At 36.6% G+C, this 15,057-nt stretch overlaps 1 protein-coding gene across 1 annotated transcript; it reads left to right on the forward strand.

Annotated features, from left to right (window-relative positions):
• The first annotated feature begins 4,643 nt into the window (after window positions 1–4,643).
• LOC146632276 (uncharacterized) lies at window positions 4,644–11,219 on the forward strand. The gene is made up of 8 exons (XM_085354243.1): window positions 4,644–4,905; window positions 5,312–5,392; window positions 5,476–5,547; window positions 5,703–5,801; window positions 7,682–7,722; window positions 7,868–7,934; window positions 10,974–11,014; window positions 11,121–11,219. Exons 1-8 carry the CDS (start codon window positions 4,644–4,646, stop codon window positions 11,217–11,219), a joined length of 762 nt encoding a protein of 253 aa, XP_085210369.1.
• Window positions 11,220–15,057: the final 3,838 nt, after the last annotated feature.

Consider the following 15,057-nt stretch of genomic DNA (forward strand, 5'->3'; position numbering starts at 1 on the left):
GTGAGCTGCTGATAAGATGCATGAGCTGTGGGTCCTGGTGAGACATCAGAAAGAGTACTGGCACTGCAGCGTGTTATGGATCATGAAGACATGATTGCACCTGGACCAGAGTGACACAGTACCCAGTTTTATGACTGTTCAGGCTGGTGAAGATTCAAAGCTAAATGGTAAGAAGAAAAGTGGAAGGATTGCAGTGTTTGTGAATGAAAGGTGGTGCTATCCCCAACATGCTACCATGAAGGGCTGTCTCTGCTCTCCAGACTGAGCCTTTAGCTGTAGGTATGCTTCCATATTATTTATCACAAGAATTCTCCTCTGCCATACCATTATCAGCTCATGGGGTCGTGGCATGTGACATCACACATTTGACTGTAGTTGACCTATAGTATAAACACCTTAAGACTTTCATCATCTTCAATGGCATTTTTAACCATGTTAATCTGGACTGCACTCTGCCAACTTCTAAGTTGTATGTAAACTGTAAAACATGGGACAGTAAAATCCTGGATTTTCTGTATGCAAACACTGAAGATTTATAAAATACTGGGAAGTCTACCTTTTAAGCTTATAAATTGTATTTTTAATTCATATGTATGTCCTGAATATATATTTTCAACTCAACAGCAGCTTCTGCGTTGACATTAGTGTTACAATGCAGTCATGTTCAGTATAACTTGCTTTGTGCAAACATTAATTTATTTCCTCTGCGGAATCAATTATTTTCTTCCTTTTTCCATTTTGCTGCTTATCAATATCTGTAGTAGTGAACTCATTAAATGCAAATTATAAATAATTAATTAAAAAAGGAAAGTAGTGTTTAACAAAGGTAAAAACAAGGGCAAAACATTTTCTCCCTAGAATTTAATTAAAAACTTCATCCGCAAAATGTTTTAATATTTTGTGTATATTTGGGGGGTTTCCTGTTTTGTTTTCTTCATTTTTTGTTTAAAAAAATGGTACAAACTGGATAAAATATACATGTGAGCCAGCTTTCAATTTTGTTCATTTAGCTTTAAAGGAGACCTTTTATACCCATTTTCAGGTCAGTTTTTTTCATTATTGGAGGTTTATAACAGACCTTGGTTAAACCCCTCAGTTCAGCCACAGCCTTTTTTATTTTCCTTTAAGACAAACTTTTTTCTGATTGGTTGAACATCAAAATGACGACATTTTTACAGCAGTTAGGAGGAGCTGCTCTGCTCACAGTCAAAGCTTTCTTACTTTATAAGTCATCCTGATTGTCAACGGTTTGTCATGTTGGTCGCGTTATGTGTTGAAGCCTTTGCTTTGGATTGCTAAATACAAACATGGCATAGACATTCAAGGGTCATGATAATGTTGCTTCTGCTGGAGTCTTTATATTAATTCTGTCTGACACATGTATATTCCAAACTGGATGCTAATCTCACAGATCCCTTGTTAATGAACGGTGAACAAAAATAAATAGATAAATAAATATCAGCTGCGTCAAAGAATTATAAGTTGCAAAGCTTCAGTTTCTCACAGGATATAAACTCTAGTCTCGGTTAGTGTTCTGTGTTTGACCCACTAATGCACCACATCCTCATCCTGTTGGGGCTCATATGACTCTGTAAAGTCATGAAGGGAAACTTCTCTGAGGACATGAAGTGAAATTTTTTAAAATGAGAACTGAGACAAGTATTTTAAAATATGGACATAATATGACTTTAAGGAATGAAGTGAGGCATGACAGACTTTATTATTGTAGTGCCGTTAACATGCAACATTTTCAGTGCAATATGTGATCACTAAATGAATACCCAAACAAAAATGACAGCCAGAAGTGACATTGCTATCTGATTACTGTCAGCATATTACTTTCATTGTAAATGTTTAGATCAGCGCACCAGAGCTTTGCTGAGGTTCACAGAGCTGTGAGAGCTGCAGTTCTGACTGAAGACTTCATGCCTGAGTCTAACATGAGTGTCACAATACAAAAATGTAATGATTATATCACACTGATTGTAAAAACGTATTCATAATATGCCTAATAGAGTACATCATAATGGTAAAACAGCAAAATGCTTATTTATAGTATTTTTAAAGGTTTATTCTTATGTTTCTATAGTAAACATAACTACAGTCAGGACACGAGGTGGAAGGTTTCAATGACCATGTACCAGCATCTTAAAAGTTCATTAATAATTTTTTGTCCTGTCATTCTAGTGATTAAGCACCTCTAAGAAAAAAAAAAAAAGCAGCACAAATGACCAACAAACACTTTAACTATTCTGTACCAACACTGTAGCTGGCTGTATACACTCTAGTTATATTGGTGAAGGTTTTGAAAAGTGTATCACTGCAGGTCTGTGTGACGTGTGTCTTACTGTGGCCAGCTTGTGTGACACTGTGAACACTGTGGTTTTCTGAAAGCAACTTCTCCTAATGACATTTAATGTAAAAAAGAGTCAGAGCAGTCAGTCAGACTGTTGTAGTCTGTTCTGCACATTCACATTGTTCTTTTAATCATGGCTGATCTCCTGCTGCTAGTCGTTCTCATGTGTAAGTTACACTTCTTATCAGGTTCATTCTATTAGGTGTTCATGTTAGCATGTTTCTCTTGTTTGCCTCAGACGTCTAACACTAGTTTAAAATTTTCATCTTTTTATTGTTAAATTAATTTTTTATTTTCTTCCTTCCTCCTTCAGATTCTTTTAATGAAATTAAGGCACAAGGTCAGTCTCAGGTTCATGTTTACTTTCTTTTTTGTCTCTGGAGCTTCTCTACAGTTACTCAGCTTTGTTCATCATGAATATTATTTGTGTAACTACATGCACTGTTTATATTATATTTCAATATGTTTCAGTCAACTATGTTTAAGACTTTTTGAATCTATTATTATCTCAGTGCTTACTTTACCATTACATATACATATACAATATGGGGCTAAATCTATTTGATTCATCTAACATACAGTCTAAGGAGCTTGGAAGGAAAGCATCTGGGCTTCTTACATTTCTTTAAGTCTTTTAAGTCCTTCATCTTTAAGTTTTCAAGAAACTCAAAGAAGATGAAAGACTTAAAGAAACTTAAAGCAGTTCAGACACTTTCCTTCCTTAGACTATGATGGGGTGGCTGTAGCTCAGGAGGTAGAGTGGGTCATCTGCTGATTGGAAGGTTGGTTTGATCCCTGGCTCCTCCAGTCTGCATGCCAAATATCTCTGGGCACGACATGAACACCAAGTTTCTCTCCAATGCATCATTCGGAGTATGAATGTTTGTAAATGTTAGTTAGAAAGCCTTTAAAAGCATAGAAGAAAGTACTTGGGTGAATGTGGCATGTTGTATAAAGCATTTTGAGTGCTGACATAAACTTTAATTTTTCAGATCTTCGTCCACCTAAACTGACAGTGAGCCCGCTGATGATCACAGAGACAGACTCAGTTACGCTGAACTGTCAGAATCCTCTTCCTATCTCTGAGTGTTATTTCATCATTTCAGGATATAAAATTGATAAAACAGCTCCTTGTCTGCAGACTCTGACAGGATCTAAATTTCTGTCATGGACACATGAAAGTTCACCTGTTACAGTTGAAGTGACCTGTTATTACCTTTTAGCATATAAATCTCCAATAAGTAACATGTCAGCAATCACCATACAACGTGAGTAAACACTGCTGTAGTGCAATAATATGAGGATGTTTGGCTACAGAGAAAAAAAGAAATCTGCTCTCAGCTTGGGGGTTGTACGAGGCGTGAGCAAAATCTGCATGTGAAGCCGACATAAATATTTAAAATAGTAAAACTCCCGGAGCAGTTTCTATTATCAGATTTTATTGTCAAGTAAATTAAAGATTTGTTTATTTTACTTGAGAAATGTTTATTTTTTTTAGCTCCTCGGCCTGAACTGACAGTGAATCCACGGACGCTCATAGAAACAGACTCAGTCACAGTGAACTGTCAGACTCCATCATCTGTTTCTGTGACTCAGTGTTTTTTGTACTTTGTGAGAGGAAAAAAATCTACGTCCATCTCCTGTCAGCAGAGACTTAATGGAACTGAGCTCCTCTCTATGGCAGAGCAGAGCTCGTCTGGTGAGGTTGAAGTGACATGTTTTTACATGACAGAGCGTAAAGGAAGACAATACCAGTCTCCTCACAGCAACACATCTTCAATCAACATACAAAGTAAGTGATTAAACTGTCTATATTACACCTCAGTATATGATGGACATAAGTTCTTCAGTTTTTCCAAAGAAGGAAGCTAAAATGATGTTAATAAAGCTTTATTTAATTTAGAATTAACTAATCTTAGGAGGGATGTATAAATTCATTCTTAAATAAATTGTCAATTGGTTGAATTGATTTAAGTCTAAATGCATTTAGGACCAAATTTCCAGTGAGTAACATGACAGCAATCATCACGTAAATACTGTAAATACTGCAGTAATGTATTAATATGTGAATGTTAAACTACAATATTAGTACAAAACAACAAAGGTGTTCTCAACTTGTGGGTGTGTGAGAAAAAATTATCATGTGCAACAGACATGATAATTTTAAAAAAAACAACCCTCAGAACATTTTCTATTGTTAGATTTTATTTTCAAATATATGAAACATTTGTAATTTAACAAATGTTTGTTTTTAGCTACTCGACCTGAACTGACAGTGAATCCACGGATGATCACAGAAACAGACTCAGTCGCACTGAATTGTCAGGCTCCATCATCTTTTTCTGCGACTCAGTGTTTTTTGTACTTTACAAGAAGAAGAAACTCTACACCCATCTCCTGTCTGCAGATTTTAAGAGGAACTGAGCTGCTCTCTTTGATACAGCAGAGTTCACCTGCTGAGGTGGAAGTCACATGTTTTTACATGTCACAACATAAAGGAGAACAATACCAGTCTCCTCACAGCAACATATATTTCATCAGTATACAAAGTAAGTAATCATACTGTGCTGGTCTATATTATACCTCAGTATTACCTTTACATACCTGTTACATTTAATTACCTTTAAATGTAACAGGTATTAGGAGGACATACATAATTTCATTCTTAAAAAAATGTGCATTTGTTGAATTGATTTAAGTCCATCCAGGGAGCAGAATACTCAGTAATGACAGATGTATTTGCATTTGTATACTGCATTCAGTATTATGCACTGATATCAGATGACAGCAAAACAATATTCTTTTGAATTTATAAGTTAAATTTTAAGTGTAAAACATTGACACTTTGCAGTTGTATGTCAGTATTGCAGTAGTGGAAGGAAAATGCCTTCTGAGGTGAATCCACAAGAAACTCAAATAATGAAACAATCACAACACCATCTTCTGTTATTGCAGCTGAAAAAAACACTTTGACCTCTGCTCCTCCTACTTCTATAAACTTCACAAGTGACACAGTCACGAGGGACACAACTATTGGTAAGAGTATTACAAGTTAATAAAAATGCGTAGGTCAATTGCTGTGGAGTGTTTTGACATTTGGTGATATTTGTTCATTTCAGTAGACTTAACTTCTACAAAGCTCAGCACTAAAAGGACTACTTCTTCTGTCACTACACCAAGGATATCTTCAGGTAAATGAAATTTCCTTAAACTGTATTATTAGTCATACTAAAAGCATCTTGCTTTTGAATTTCAGTATTTATTTCCTATATGACATTCAGGATACTTTGCTTAACAAAAATGGGAAGTGAGACTGAGTCTTGCCTGTGGGCTGTGTTTTTTCTAGTACCTTTTAAACTTCTACCTGTAATTGCAACTGGTTTTGGTGTAGTCGTGGGCGTCATCTCACTGGGAATGGCTCTAGTGTGTGTGAAAAAAAGAAGTGGTAAGGACAGTAACAATTCCTTATTTCATGTAAAGCATCAAACCTTTCTATATGCATGTTTATATGCTTTCCCACAATTTTCAAAAGTGTTTATTCTGCAGAAAATGTTCCCCAACAATTTTATATGGATGAGGATTAGTGCTGCAAATGTTTAACACTGAGCTCATTGTAAATCCTTTCTATGTTTAATCTAAAGTAGAGTTGGATGTCTCGAGACCAGTCTCGAGACCACTTTTACGTGGTCTTGGTCTCGGTCTTGGTCTCGCTGTTTCGGTCTTGCGTTCTCAAATCGACATAGTGTTCGGGAGATTTGGAGTCAACCATCAGCGGAGCGGGGGGGTGGCTTACTGGGCTTAAGCCCGGGTCATTTTTTCAGAAGCATGGGGTCTTTTGGAGTGTAATTTGTTAGTTAGATGCCTGACTGACAACTGTATAAAACAAAAACAACACACGAAGCACAGAGCGCACCGTCGTAAATTCCCCCTAATTTTGGTATGATCCGAGCTCAGGCAGTAGGCGACTGAGCACAGCACCCATGCGAGTTTGCTGCAGACAGAGGAGAGCTTAAGTTTGACCAGGTACCAAAGCAAGTCATTCGTACTGTACAAATAATGTAAATATGACGGTGTATCACAAAAGATTGATATCAAACTGATCACTTGGTTGCGTTACTTGCTCTTCGATTGAATCAACAAATGGATAAATAAAAAGCCGAACAACAATGCTTTGGTAGAATTAAAAAAATAAGTGTAGTGCAGGTCTATGATGATTTTTAGTGCTGCTATCATCTAGTTCTGATTCTGGTTCTGTCTTGGTTAAATCCTAAGTAGTCCTGATTTTGAACTGTTGTTGTCCTGTTTTAATTCTGGATCAGTTCTGGGTCTGGTTGAATTGGGGTTTAGTCCCTGTGTCTTGATACAGCCCCGACTTTGTTCTGCCTTGCTGCTTAATTAAAAAAAAACTAGTTTAAGGTGTCCTGCATATGTGATATTTATTTTTTTCCTATATGAAGTCATTCTTTTTTTTTTTAACAAAACTCAAAACAGAGCCTAATAATCTTTCAGTCATTTCTACCCTCACTTAATTTCCTTTCGCTGCTCAGCTCTCACACAGTGGCTCAGCTATGCAGTTTAAAGACTTTTTTTTGTCTCAGTCTTGGGCTCGTCTCGACCTGGTCTTGTCTTGGTCTCAATACCCTCTGGTCTTGGTCTTGTCTTGGTCTCGGATTAGGCGGTCTTGACTACAAGTCTAATCTAAAGTGATACATTGATTCTTTAAAATTATGTTTGTCGAGTTTGTTCAGTAATTACAAAAAAACCCAGTGTTTAATAAGGTTAGAAAATACGCCTAAATTACAAATTTATGTATATTTAAAAAAAAAATAATCAGAGCTGAATTAAAACGCACAAGAGCTTTGTTCAGAGTCAGCGTTAGCTTGTCCTGCACACAAAACAACCAGTTGCAAACTGCAGGCCTCTCAGCTTAACAAGCTCCAGTTAACACACCCATGAGAATGTCTATGCCCATATAGATTTCAGTGGGTCCAGTTTCAAGTAGAATTCTGCTTCCAGAGTCAACAGGCAGCTGCTGTCACGAAATGCAGTGTTTTTTCTCATACCTGTTTGCGTCCATCCAAACAGGTATTAGATAAAAACACTGCCATTTTGTGGCTTCATGAAAAGCTAATGACAGATGTTTGACGAAAGCAGAGATATCACTTTACTTTCATATTTATTAACTAACAATCACATGACAATTAATGCTTATCTTTTTGCCCTGATGTAACATCACTGTCACATCAACTATGTGTTGTAGCCAATGTTGTTGTTGGGGCTTTTTCTCTTGTGGTAGTTTTTTATGAGTTTTGCCTTTTGTTGTAGGTGATTTTTCAAGCACAAGAAAAACTGACAGAGGAGGATGGGTACTTTTCTTTTTCTTTTACATTTTGTTAGGTTTTTGTTTGTTTTTTTAATAAATTTCCCTGTATCTAATAATAATTCACGTTTTTAATTGCTAGTCATTCTTACTTCTTCTTTTCTCAATTTGCTCTCTTTTTATCAAATAAGATGTCTCCAGATGATACTGAAGCCTTCAATATGACCAATTTAGTCCCTGGTGATGACCCACCTAAAGGTGAGCTGCTGTATTTCCTCTGTTTCCCTCAGCAGGGAAACAGAGGGCTTAAATAGAATAGAATAATCCTTTAATTGTCCCACAAGCGGACATTTGCTTCTAAATACACCAGTTGTTCCCAAAGTTTTCTACCTCATAAAATATATGGCTCTTAAAGTACCACCCTCATGACTAACATTAAAGTACAGTAGTATAGGCCTATTTAACACCATATATAGTTTACACAAGACAATTTTACTTCTTACATGAATGTTATTTATTTTAACTGTCATAAACAGGATGTGACAAGTAATAATAATAACAACTGTACTGCATTAAAACATTTAAAGCAGATGGGATATACGGTCTTTGATTGATAACTTATGAACCCTGCTTCCAGGTCCAACCTACTCTACGTTTATTAAGGCTGTTTTGTTTTTAATATGTTTTAATGCTTTGTATCTTGTTCTTTTTACCGTATTTTCTGCACTATAAGGCGCACTTAAAATCCTTTAATTTTCTAAAAAAAATCAACAGTGCGCCTTATAATCCTGTGCGCCTTATGTATGAATTCTGGTTGTACTTACTGACCACGGACCGATTGTATGCGCTCAAAAATCTGTCAAAAAATGTTTTAGTACTACTTTGGTAAGCTACAAAGCCGCACCATTTGATGGATTGTCGGAGCATTACGGCTACCGTAGTCCAGAGCCTCACGGAGTAATCTGGATCCAAAACTCTGTTCATTTCAGGTCCCAAAGTCAAACAAACACTGAGAGTTAAAAACTGTCTGAATTCTTTCATCTGTGATAAAATGATCAGAGTTTCTGCTTTACCAGAAGTAACAATTAAGTTTAATGTCCAGGCATCCATGAAAACAGAATTTATTAAATTTAACAGAGTTAGAAGTTAGCAGGAAGTTAGCCTAAATGTGATATGCCATGTTCTGACAGAGAGATTTCTGAAAAAATTAAAAAGGTACAGCTCTGCTATCACTTTCAACATAAATGAAGACAGAAAACTAAACATCAGTGTAACTCCGAAATGACAACACAGGCACGGCTTCTTCAAGACGGGCGCTTCGCTGCATTTATTGAACGCCGTGAAAACTACAAACATAAAACACAAAGGCTTTAAGCGCTTCAGTCTATCTAAAGTAACACTTGTGCTTTAACAACAAAAATTACCTCGTGGCCGCCTGCCACTTCGGAGGTCCTGGAAGAATAGCTTTACAGTCTTGTGCATAGGGATGGGTATCGAAAACCGGTTCTTGTTGAGAACTGGTTCCCACTGTTTCAATTCCTTGGAATCGTTTGCCATTTTTGCAAACGATTCCCTTATCGATTCCAGTCGCCCCGAATGACGTCACCACGTTGCGGAGCGTCATTTACCTGGCAGGAAACATGGCGGCTCAGACGCTAGAAAGTTTGGTTATACTTTACAAGAACGGATGACAACAGGGCAACTTGCAATACTTGCAAAGTAGATACTTCATTTAAGGGAGGAAACACTACGAATATGCAAAAGCATTTGCTCACAAAACACGCGATGACCTTAAATGAATGTCGTGTTTTTAATTCCGCTCCGGACTCGTGAATCTCAACCCAGCAGCAGTGGTAACGTTTGCACGTCCTCTCCCGTTAATGCGGCAGGTAAATAATCAACTAACAGTGCATATTATGTTAGCGCGATCTGCCTTATCTGCCATTACTGTGCGTTTAGGTGACCATGATGAGAGAGACAGAGTCTGGCTGGCGCTCGCTGGCAGTTCTCGCTGCAGTCTACCGGTAGCGTCTCCTTTCAAGCCAGGATAGACTAATGTTACCGAGCAGTGACTAAGTTTGTGGTCAAAGGCTTGCACCCATTTGCCACAGCAGATGCCCCCGATTTTCGGTAAGTGAATGTGTTTAATTGTAGGCAGGGACATTACTGGATATTCTTGTGTAATTGCTACAGAATAATTTATGTTATACTTTGTTATTGCTACAGAAGAATATTTATTTTATTATTTTACATTTACAATTTTTTTTCCCCCGGGGTCCCTGTGACACCACATTGAAGAGCCATAGGCTGGATCTCTTAAGATCTCACTGCTGGGTTTGTAAGGCCATGTTACTCCTAAATTTCTATCTTGTTCAAAGAGAAAATATAAAACAAAGTTCTAAGCTAATCGACCTTAGTGTTCTCCTTTTTTAAAAAGAATCGATAAGAGAATCGATAAAGAATCGAATCGTTAAACAGAATCGAAAATGGAATCGGAATCGTGAAAATCTTATCAATACCCATCCCTACTTGTGCATTCTAAATTAAAACATAAAATAATTAGAACACCATACATTACAAATTTTCACAATATTACAATACAGTTATGGCAAATGACAAATACCTTGTACAGCTGGTAGACTAACCCGGCCTTTGCAGATAGCTCGCTGAACTCCTTAGCGTGATTATTAAACGTGGGCTCACAGCCTATACTATCACGCCCAAACCTCGCGATAATAGCGGTGTAACAAAACTTGTTCTTTGTGACAAGATAAACACACCCTTACAATATTGACCACAGAAACGTACAAGCAAGAACATTTTAACTGCTGGAACCATCTATTAAACTTCTTTATACACAAGCCATTTCTGTGACACTTACCCTACAAAAGTCACTGATTGTAACTGAAGTTGGGCTAGCTGGTATATAATGATGTGCTACATGATATCTAGCGACACAGCTATGTTAGCATAACATAACCACAGTTATGTTGGTGAAATTAGTGAAAACATGTCACTTCCAGCCAATTTTAAATCAAAATTTCAAAGAAAGACTGGTCTGGACCAGGTAATGTGTTTAGCAAAGGTTACCATGGCAATGTAGGTGGTAAAAAGAGATCCACTTTTGTGACACTAAAATCTCCGAGTTTAGATTCAAATGACCTTGCTCAGTCAATAACCTTGCTTCATAGAACACTCCTCAGACCTTTTCCTATTTCATACACATTACATTTTCATGTATAGACATACAAAGTGAAAGAAATGTAACTCTGGATCTGTCTTCTGGTTCTGTTGCAGGGTCTGATCATCTAAACAGAAAAGAGTCTCGAACTGAGAATGTAAGTGAAACAAGTGCATCCTCAGTATTGAACTGACTACAGAGATTACTATTTACAACAGAGAAGATACAGATGCAAAAACCTTTTTGCTCTATTTTATTTCTAGTCTTCTGTATACCACTTGTACTCCACCATCCCTGAGGAGCCAGATGAAACACCTACAACGAAAACAGAACTGGCGTACAGCACTCTACAGCCACACTGAAGCATATGAAAAAATACTGAACTGGAAAAAAAACAAAACAAAAGATAAGACTATATGGCTATTACACAGTCAAGCCGTATAGACAAGGCAGGAGATGTTTTTCTTTTTTTATGTAGGAATCTCACCCGGATAACTTTTCTACTTCAGCTTTCAAATTGTATTAAAGACAACAATTTTCAAAAGATTAACATACATTTTTTTATTTTGGTGTCAGCCCATAGCTTTGTATTAACAGTGCAATGTGTGTTATTCAAGCAGCATTTGTGTTTTTCTAACCTTTTTTCCCCAAGATTTATTTTTGTTTTTATTTTAATAACAAAAGCTGTTACAGAATACTCATGGCACATAGTAAATATCTACAACTCATTACAATATAATAAGTTATTGTCACTGCAGAAACAAAAGTGTATATTTTTGTATCCATGCCATTCAAGGATGATTTCAAGCATCAGAAAACCAAACACAAAAAATAATCACAATATTGGTAATTACGACAAAAAAGAATAGGTAGGATAGGAGTAAGACAGTAAGTGAGGCAAAAAATATATATAAATAAAAAACAAATAAATCAGCAAAATCAAAAATTAGAAAACTCATTATGTGGACTTTCCCACCCACCCTCCAGCCTTGTATTGTTCCTAATTTCCTTTCATTTATATATTTATACAGTTTAGTATCACTTGTTTATATCAAGTCTTGTGTACAGGAATCAACACACTTCATGGTACAGCTACATCGTTGAGTTAAGCCAGAAAAGCCTAGTAGGGGATTAATTTAAGGCAGACCTGGGAGGTTTTGTATCACTACTATAGTCTGTCAGGTCCAGAAAAAGTAGTGTTGCTAAGAATGGGCTCTAGATTTAAAAGAAGGAAAACCAATAAAGGAATTAAGCTGATCTTAACTGATTAACCATTAATTTGGGCATTCTAAGAACTAAAATCACTAAAATCAGTGAGAACTCTAATCTTTTGACTAAGTTATTAGTTTAATGAGTCTCATAAAATACACTATTGATTTGAAACCAGTTAATGATAATTACAATCGCAGTTGAACCTCAATAGCCAGTGATGTTGAACAATTTTGCATAGCAAAGATTGGCAGCATTCATTCCTATACAACATTAAGAATGAAGAATGTTATGACTGCCATCGTAATCTTGAATGCAAATCTAAGTGTGCAGGTGCCTTTCTGTCATTGGTGGATGTAGACCAGTGGATTTATCCTCGGCGCACCCTAACTAGTGGACCCTTTTGTTACTTGCTCGTTGCTGTTGCTTTATACTAGAGTATGTAGGGGTAGATTGCCTTTTTGTTTCTTTATAGTTTTCTCCAGTTTTTCTTACTTAGGGAGGTAAGTTTTTGTCTTTTGGTTTAATTCTGTTCAGTAGGTAAGTTTGTTCAATCCTGAAGTAGTCTCCCTTTTTTTTTTTGGCATTAGGTCCACCCTGAGTTGTAATCACCCATATGGAAAAGAAATAGTAAAAACTTATATGTGATTACTCATGAAAGTGGCCACTTTCTCATTACTTTCATACATTGTTTTAGTAAGTATCCAAAACATACAAGTTTCATTATATAATTTTTCAAGGGATCTTATATCTGTTTTCACTCTTATATGCTTTTCATACAAGTTTCACACAAGACAGATACAAACTTTATAAGATTTATATATATCTTTTCCATATGGGCAGTTCTTCTTTTTGTGTTAAATAACCTCAGGAATCATTCTATTGTAAATAAATCATTATCAAATGCTATCAGTTGTGTGGCGTGCTGCTTGGGGTCTGACGAGGATGGATTTCCTGTGTGTTATGTTCTGGCCACCCCTAGATGTGTTGTAACAAGAATATATCTGTATGTGAGAGAATTTCTTCACTATGTGTGACCATGTATAATAATGTATGTGCTAGGTTAATAGCCCAAGTTGTTAGTTGGCATACAAGACCTTGCATATGTCTAGTATAGACCAATTAAACTAAAATTCAGGAGTAGACCCATTACAAATATCACCATTAAATGAATTAAACAACTTGAGTTCTCCTAAAAGTCCATGTTCTTAGCCGTGTGTTGTGAAAAGCTATGTTTTGCCCAGGTGGTTTACGAGTACGTGTTTCAGCCATTGGTCAGGGCACAGCTTCATGAATACAAAAACTGCCTTGGTGTAAGAAGGAAATAAGTTCTATAGTGACCATGAGAAATGCACCCAGTCCACCAGATACGCATGCAGCATCTGCATGCAGATATTGGAGGGAAGATAATGTATGTATAGTAAAGAAGTTTCTAGTGAATGGGGAAGGTACAGTATGAAGTACACTGGAGGGTGCTTCAATAACACAAACAATTAAGCGACTCTAGGTGGCTAATATGCATTTACATGTAAACATGTTAGTCTTTTTTTTTTTAAACACTTTCTTGTGATTATTTTCATTTTGGCTTGAAATAAAACACCTCCCTCTGCTGGTGCTGCAGCTTACTGAAACTTCTGCATGTGTGTCCATTTAAAACTCCACATACATGTAATGAATAAAATGATACTTCTTCCAATAAAAAAAGATTATTGTTAAAAGACAGAACCAGCCAGGCAAGGTAAAAACTAGTTTAGTCTCTGGCTTCAAACAGCTTCTCCTGTGCTCTGTCCCCTTGCTTCCTGTGTATCCACACACAGTTCTCATCCTTTCTGTCTCCAAATTGTTATTCAAAAATTGTGATTATTAATTGGCAAGACTAAGGAAAATGGCGATGAGGTTAATTTCTTTCTCAGTTGCAGATTTTATTTAACAAGATCGAGCAAATACTCAAAATAATAAAGTAAGTCCACTAATAAGATAACATAAAGTTCAGGCATATAGCTTACAATTAGGGATGCGCGTGACTAGTTGACTAGATGATTGATCGTTGTTGTTGTCACTGGTTGGAGATTGCTTCATTATCTTGTTATTCTTTTATTGCAACATGCATCACGCATAATGCACAGCACAACACACTTTTCAGTCTTGATTTAGTATTTTTCAGATGTTAGGACATGTTTTGTTCCTCTGGACACAGATACACAAAAGCACACGTGCACGTTCACACACACACACACACACACACACACACACACACACACACACACACACACACACACACACACAAACAAAACAAATTTTAAATTAGGGAGTTTTTTTCTTAAATATTGCTGGCTTTAAAACAAGAACAATCACAATAAAACCATTTTAAAATCCACATTGTATTTCTGGTAATTTTTGTGATGTCCATCCATCCATCTATTTGCTTCCGCTTATCCTGGAGCCTTTCCCAGCTGTCTTAGGGAAAGAGGCGGGGTACACCCTGGACAGGTGGCCAGTCTGTCACAGAGCTAGCACATAGACACAGACAACCATTCGTGCTCACATTCACAACTATGAGCAATTTAGAGTTTCCAGTTAACCTATCCCCACTAAGCACATGCCTTTGGACTGCACAAATCTATTTTATTCATGTTCTCTAAAAGCATACCATGAATAAAAAGTTGGATTTGTTTGCTTGAACAGATACGTAGGCAGTAGATTATGAAATCTTTCTTTAAAAAATTAACACCTCACATAAAACCTAAACATATGCAGACCACACAAGTGGGAGAACAACTCTGCATAGCTAGCCTCTATTTCTATACTTTGCATTTATACTAAAACGATTTTGTCATCATGTACGTTTGTGAACTTCTGTGGGTTTCTAGGAGAGTTGTTAAGCTACCGAGCGGATTCATTCTTTTTAAGGTTGAGCTTTTCTCTTGAGCTTTTTTCTTTTTGAAGTGAGGAAATAAAATCCTAACAGCACCCCTCTTTTGGTGTCAGAAA

The sequence above is a fragment of the Diplotaxodon limnothrissa genome, linkage group LG5 (assembly GCF_057381915.1).
Source record: "Diplotaxodon limnothrissa isolate DT_005_m linkage group LG5, D_limnothrissa_male_GT1.1, whole genome shotgun sequence".
Lineage (NCBI taxonomy): Eukaryota > Metazoa > Chordata > Actinopteri > Cichliformes > Cichlidae > Diplotaxodon > Diplotaxodon limnothrissa.

Excerpts from the sequence above, each read along its gene's own strand:
- LOC146632276 (XM_085354243.1), top strand. The coding sequence starts at position 4,644 with ATGATCACAGAAACAGACTCAGTCGCACTGAATTGTCAGGCTCCATCA. Across the intron at positions 5,548-5,702 it reads TACACCAAGGATATCTTCAG|TACCTTTTAAACTTCTACCT; the intron begins GTAAATGAAATT and ends TGTTTTTTCTAG. Across the intron at positions 11,015-11,120 it reads AAGAGTCTCGAACTGAGAAT|TCTTCTGTATACCACTTGTA; the intron begins GTAAGTGAAACA and ends TTTTATTTCTAG.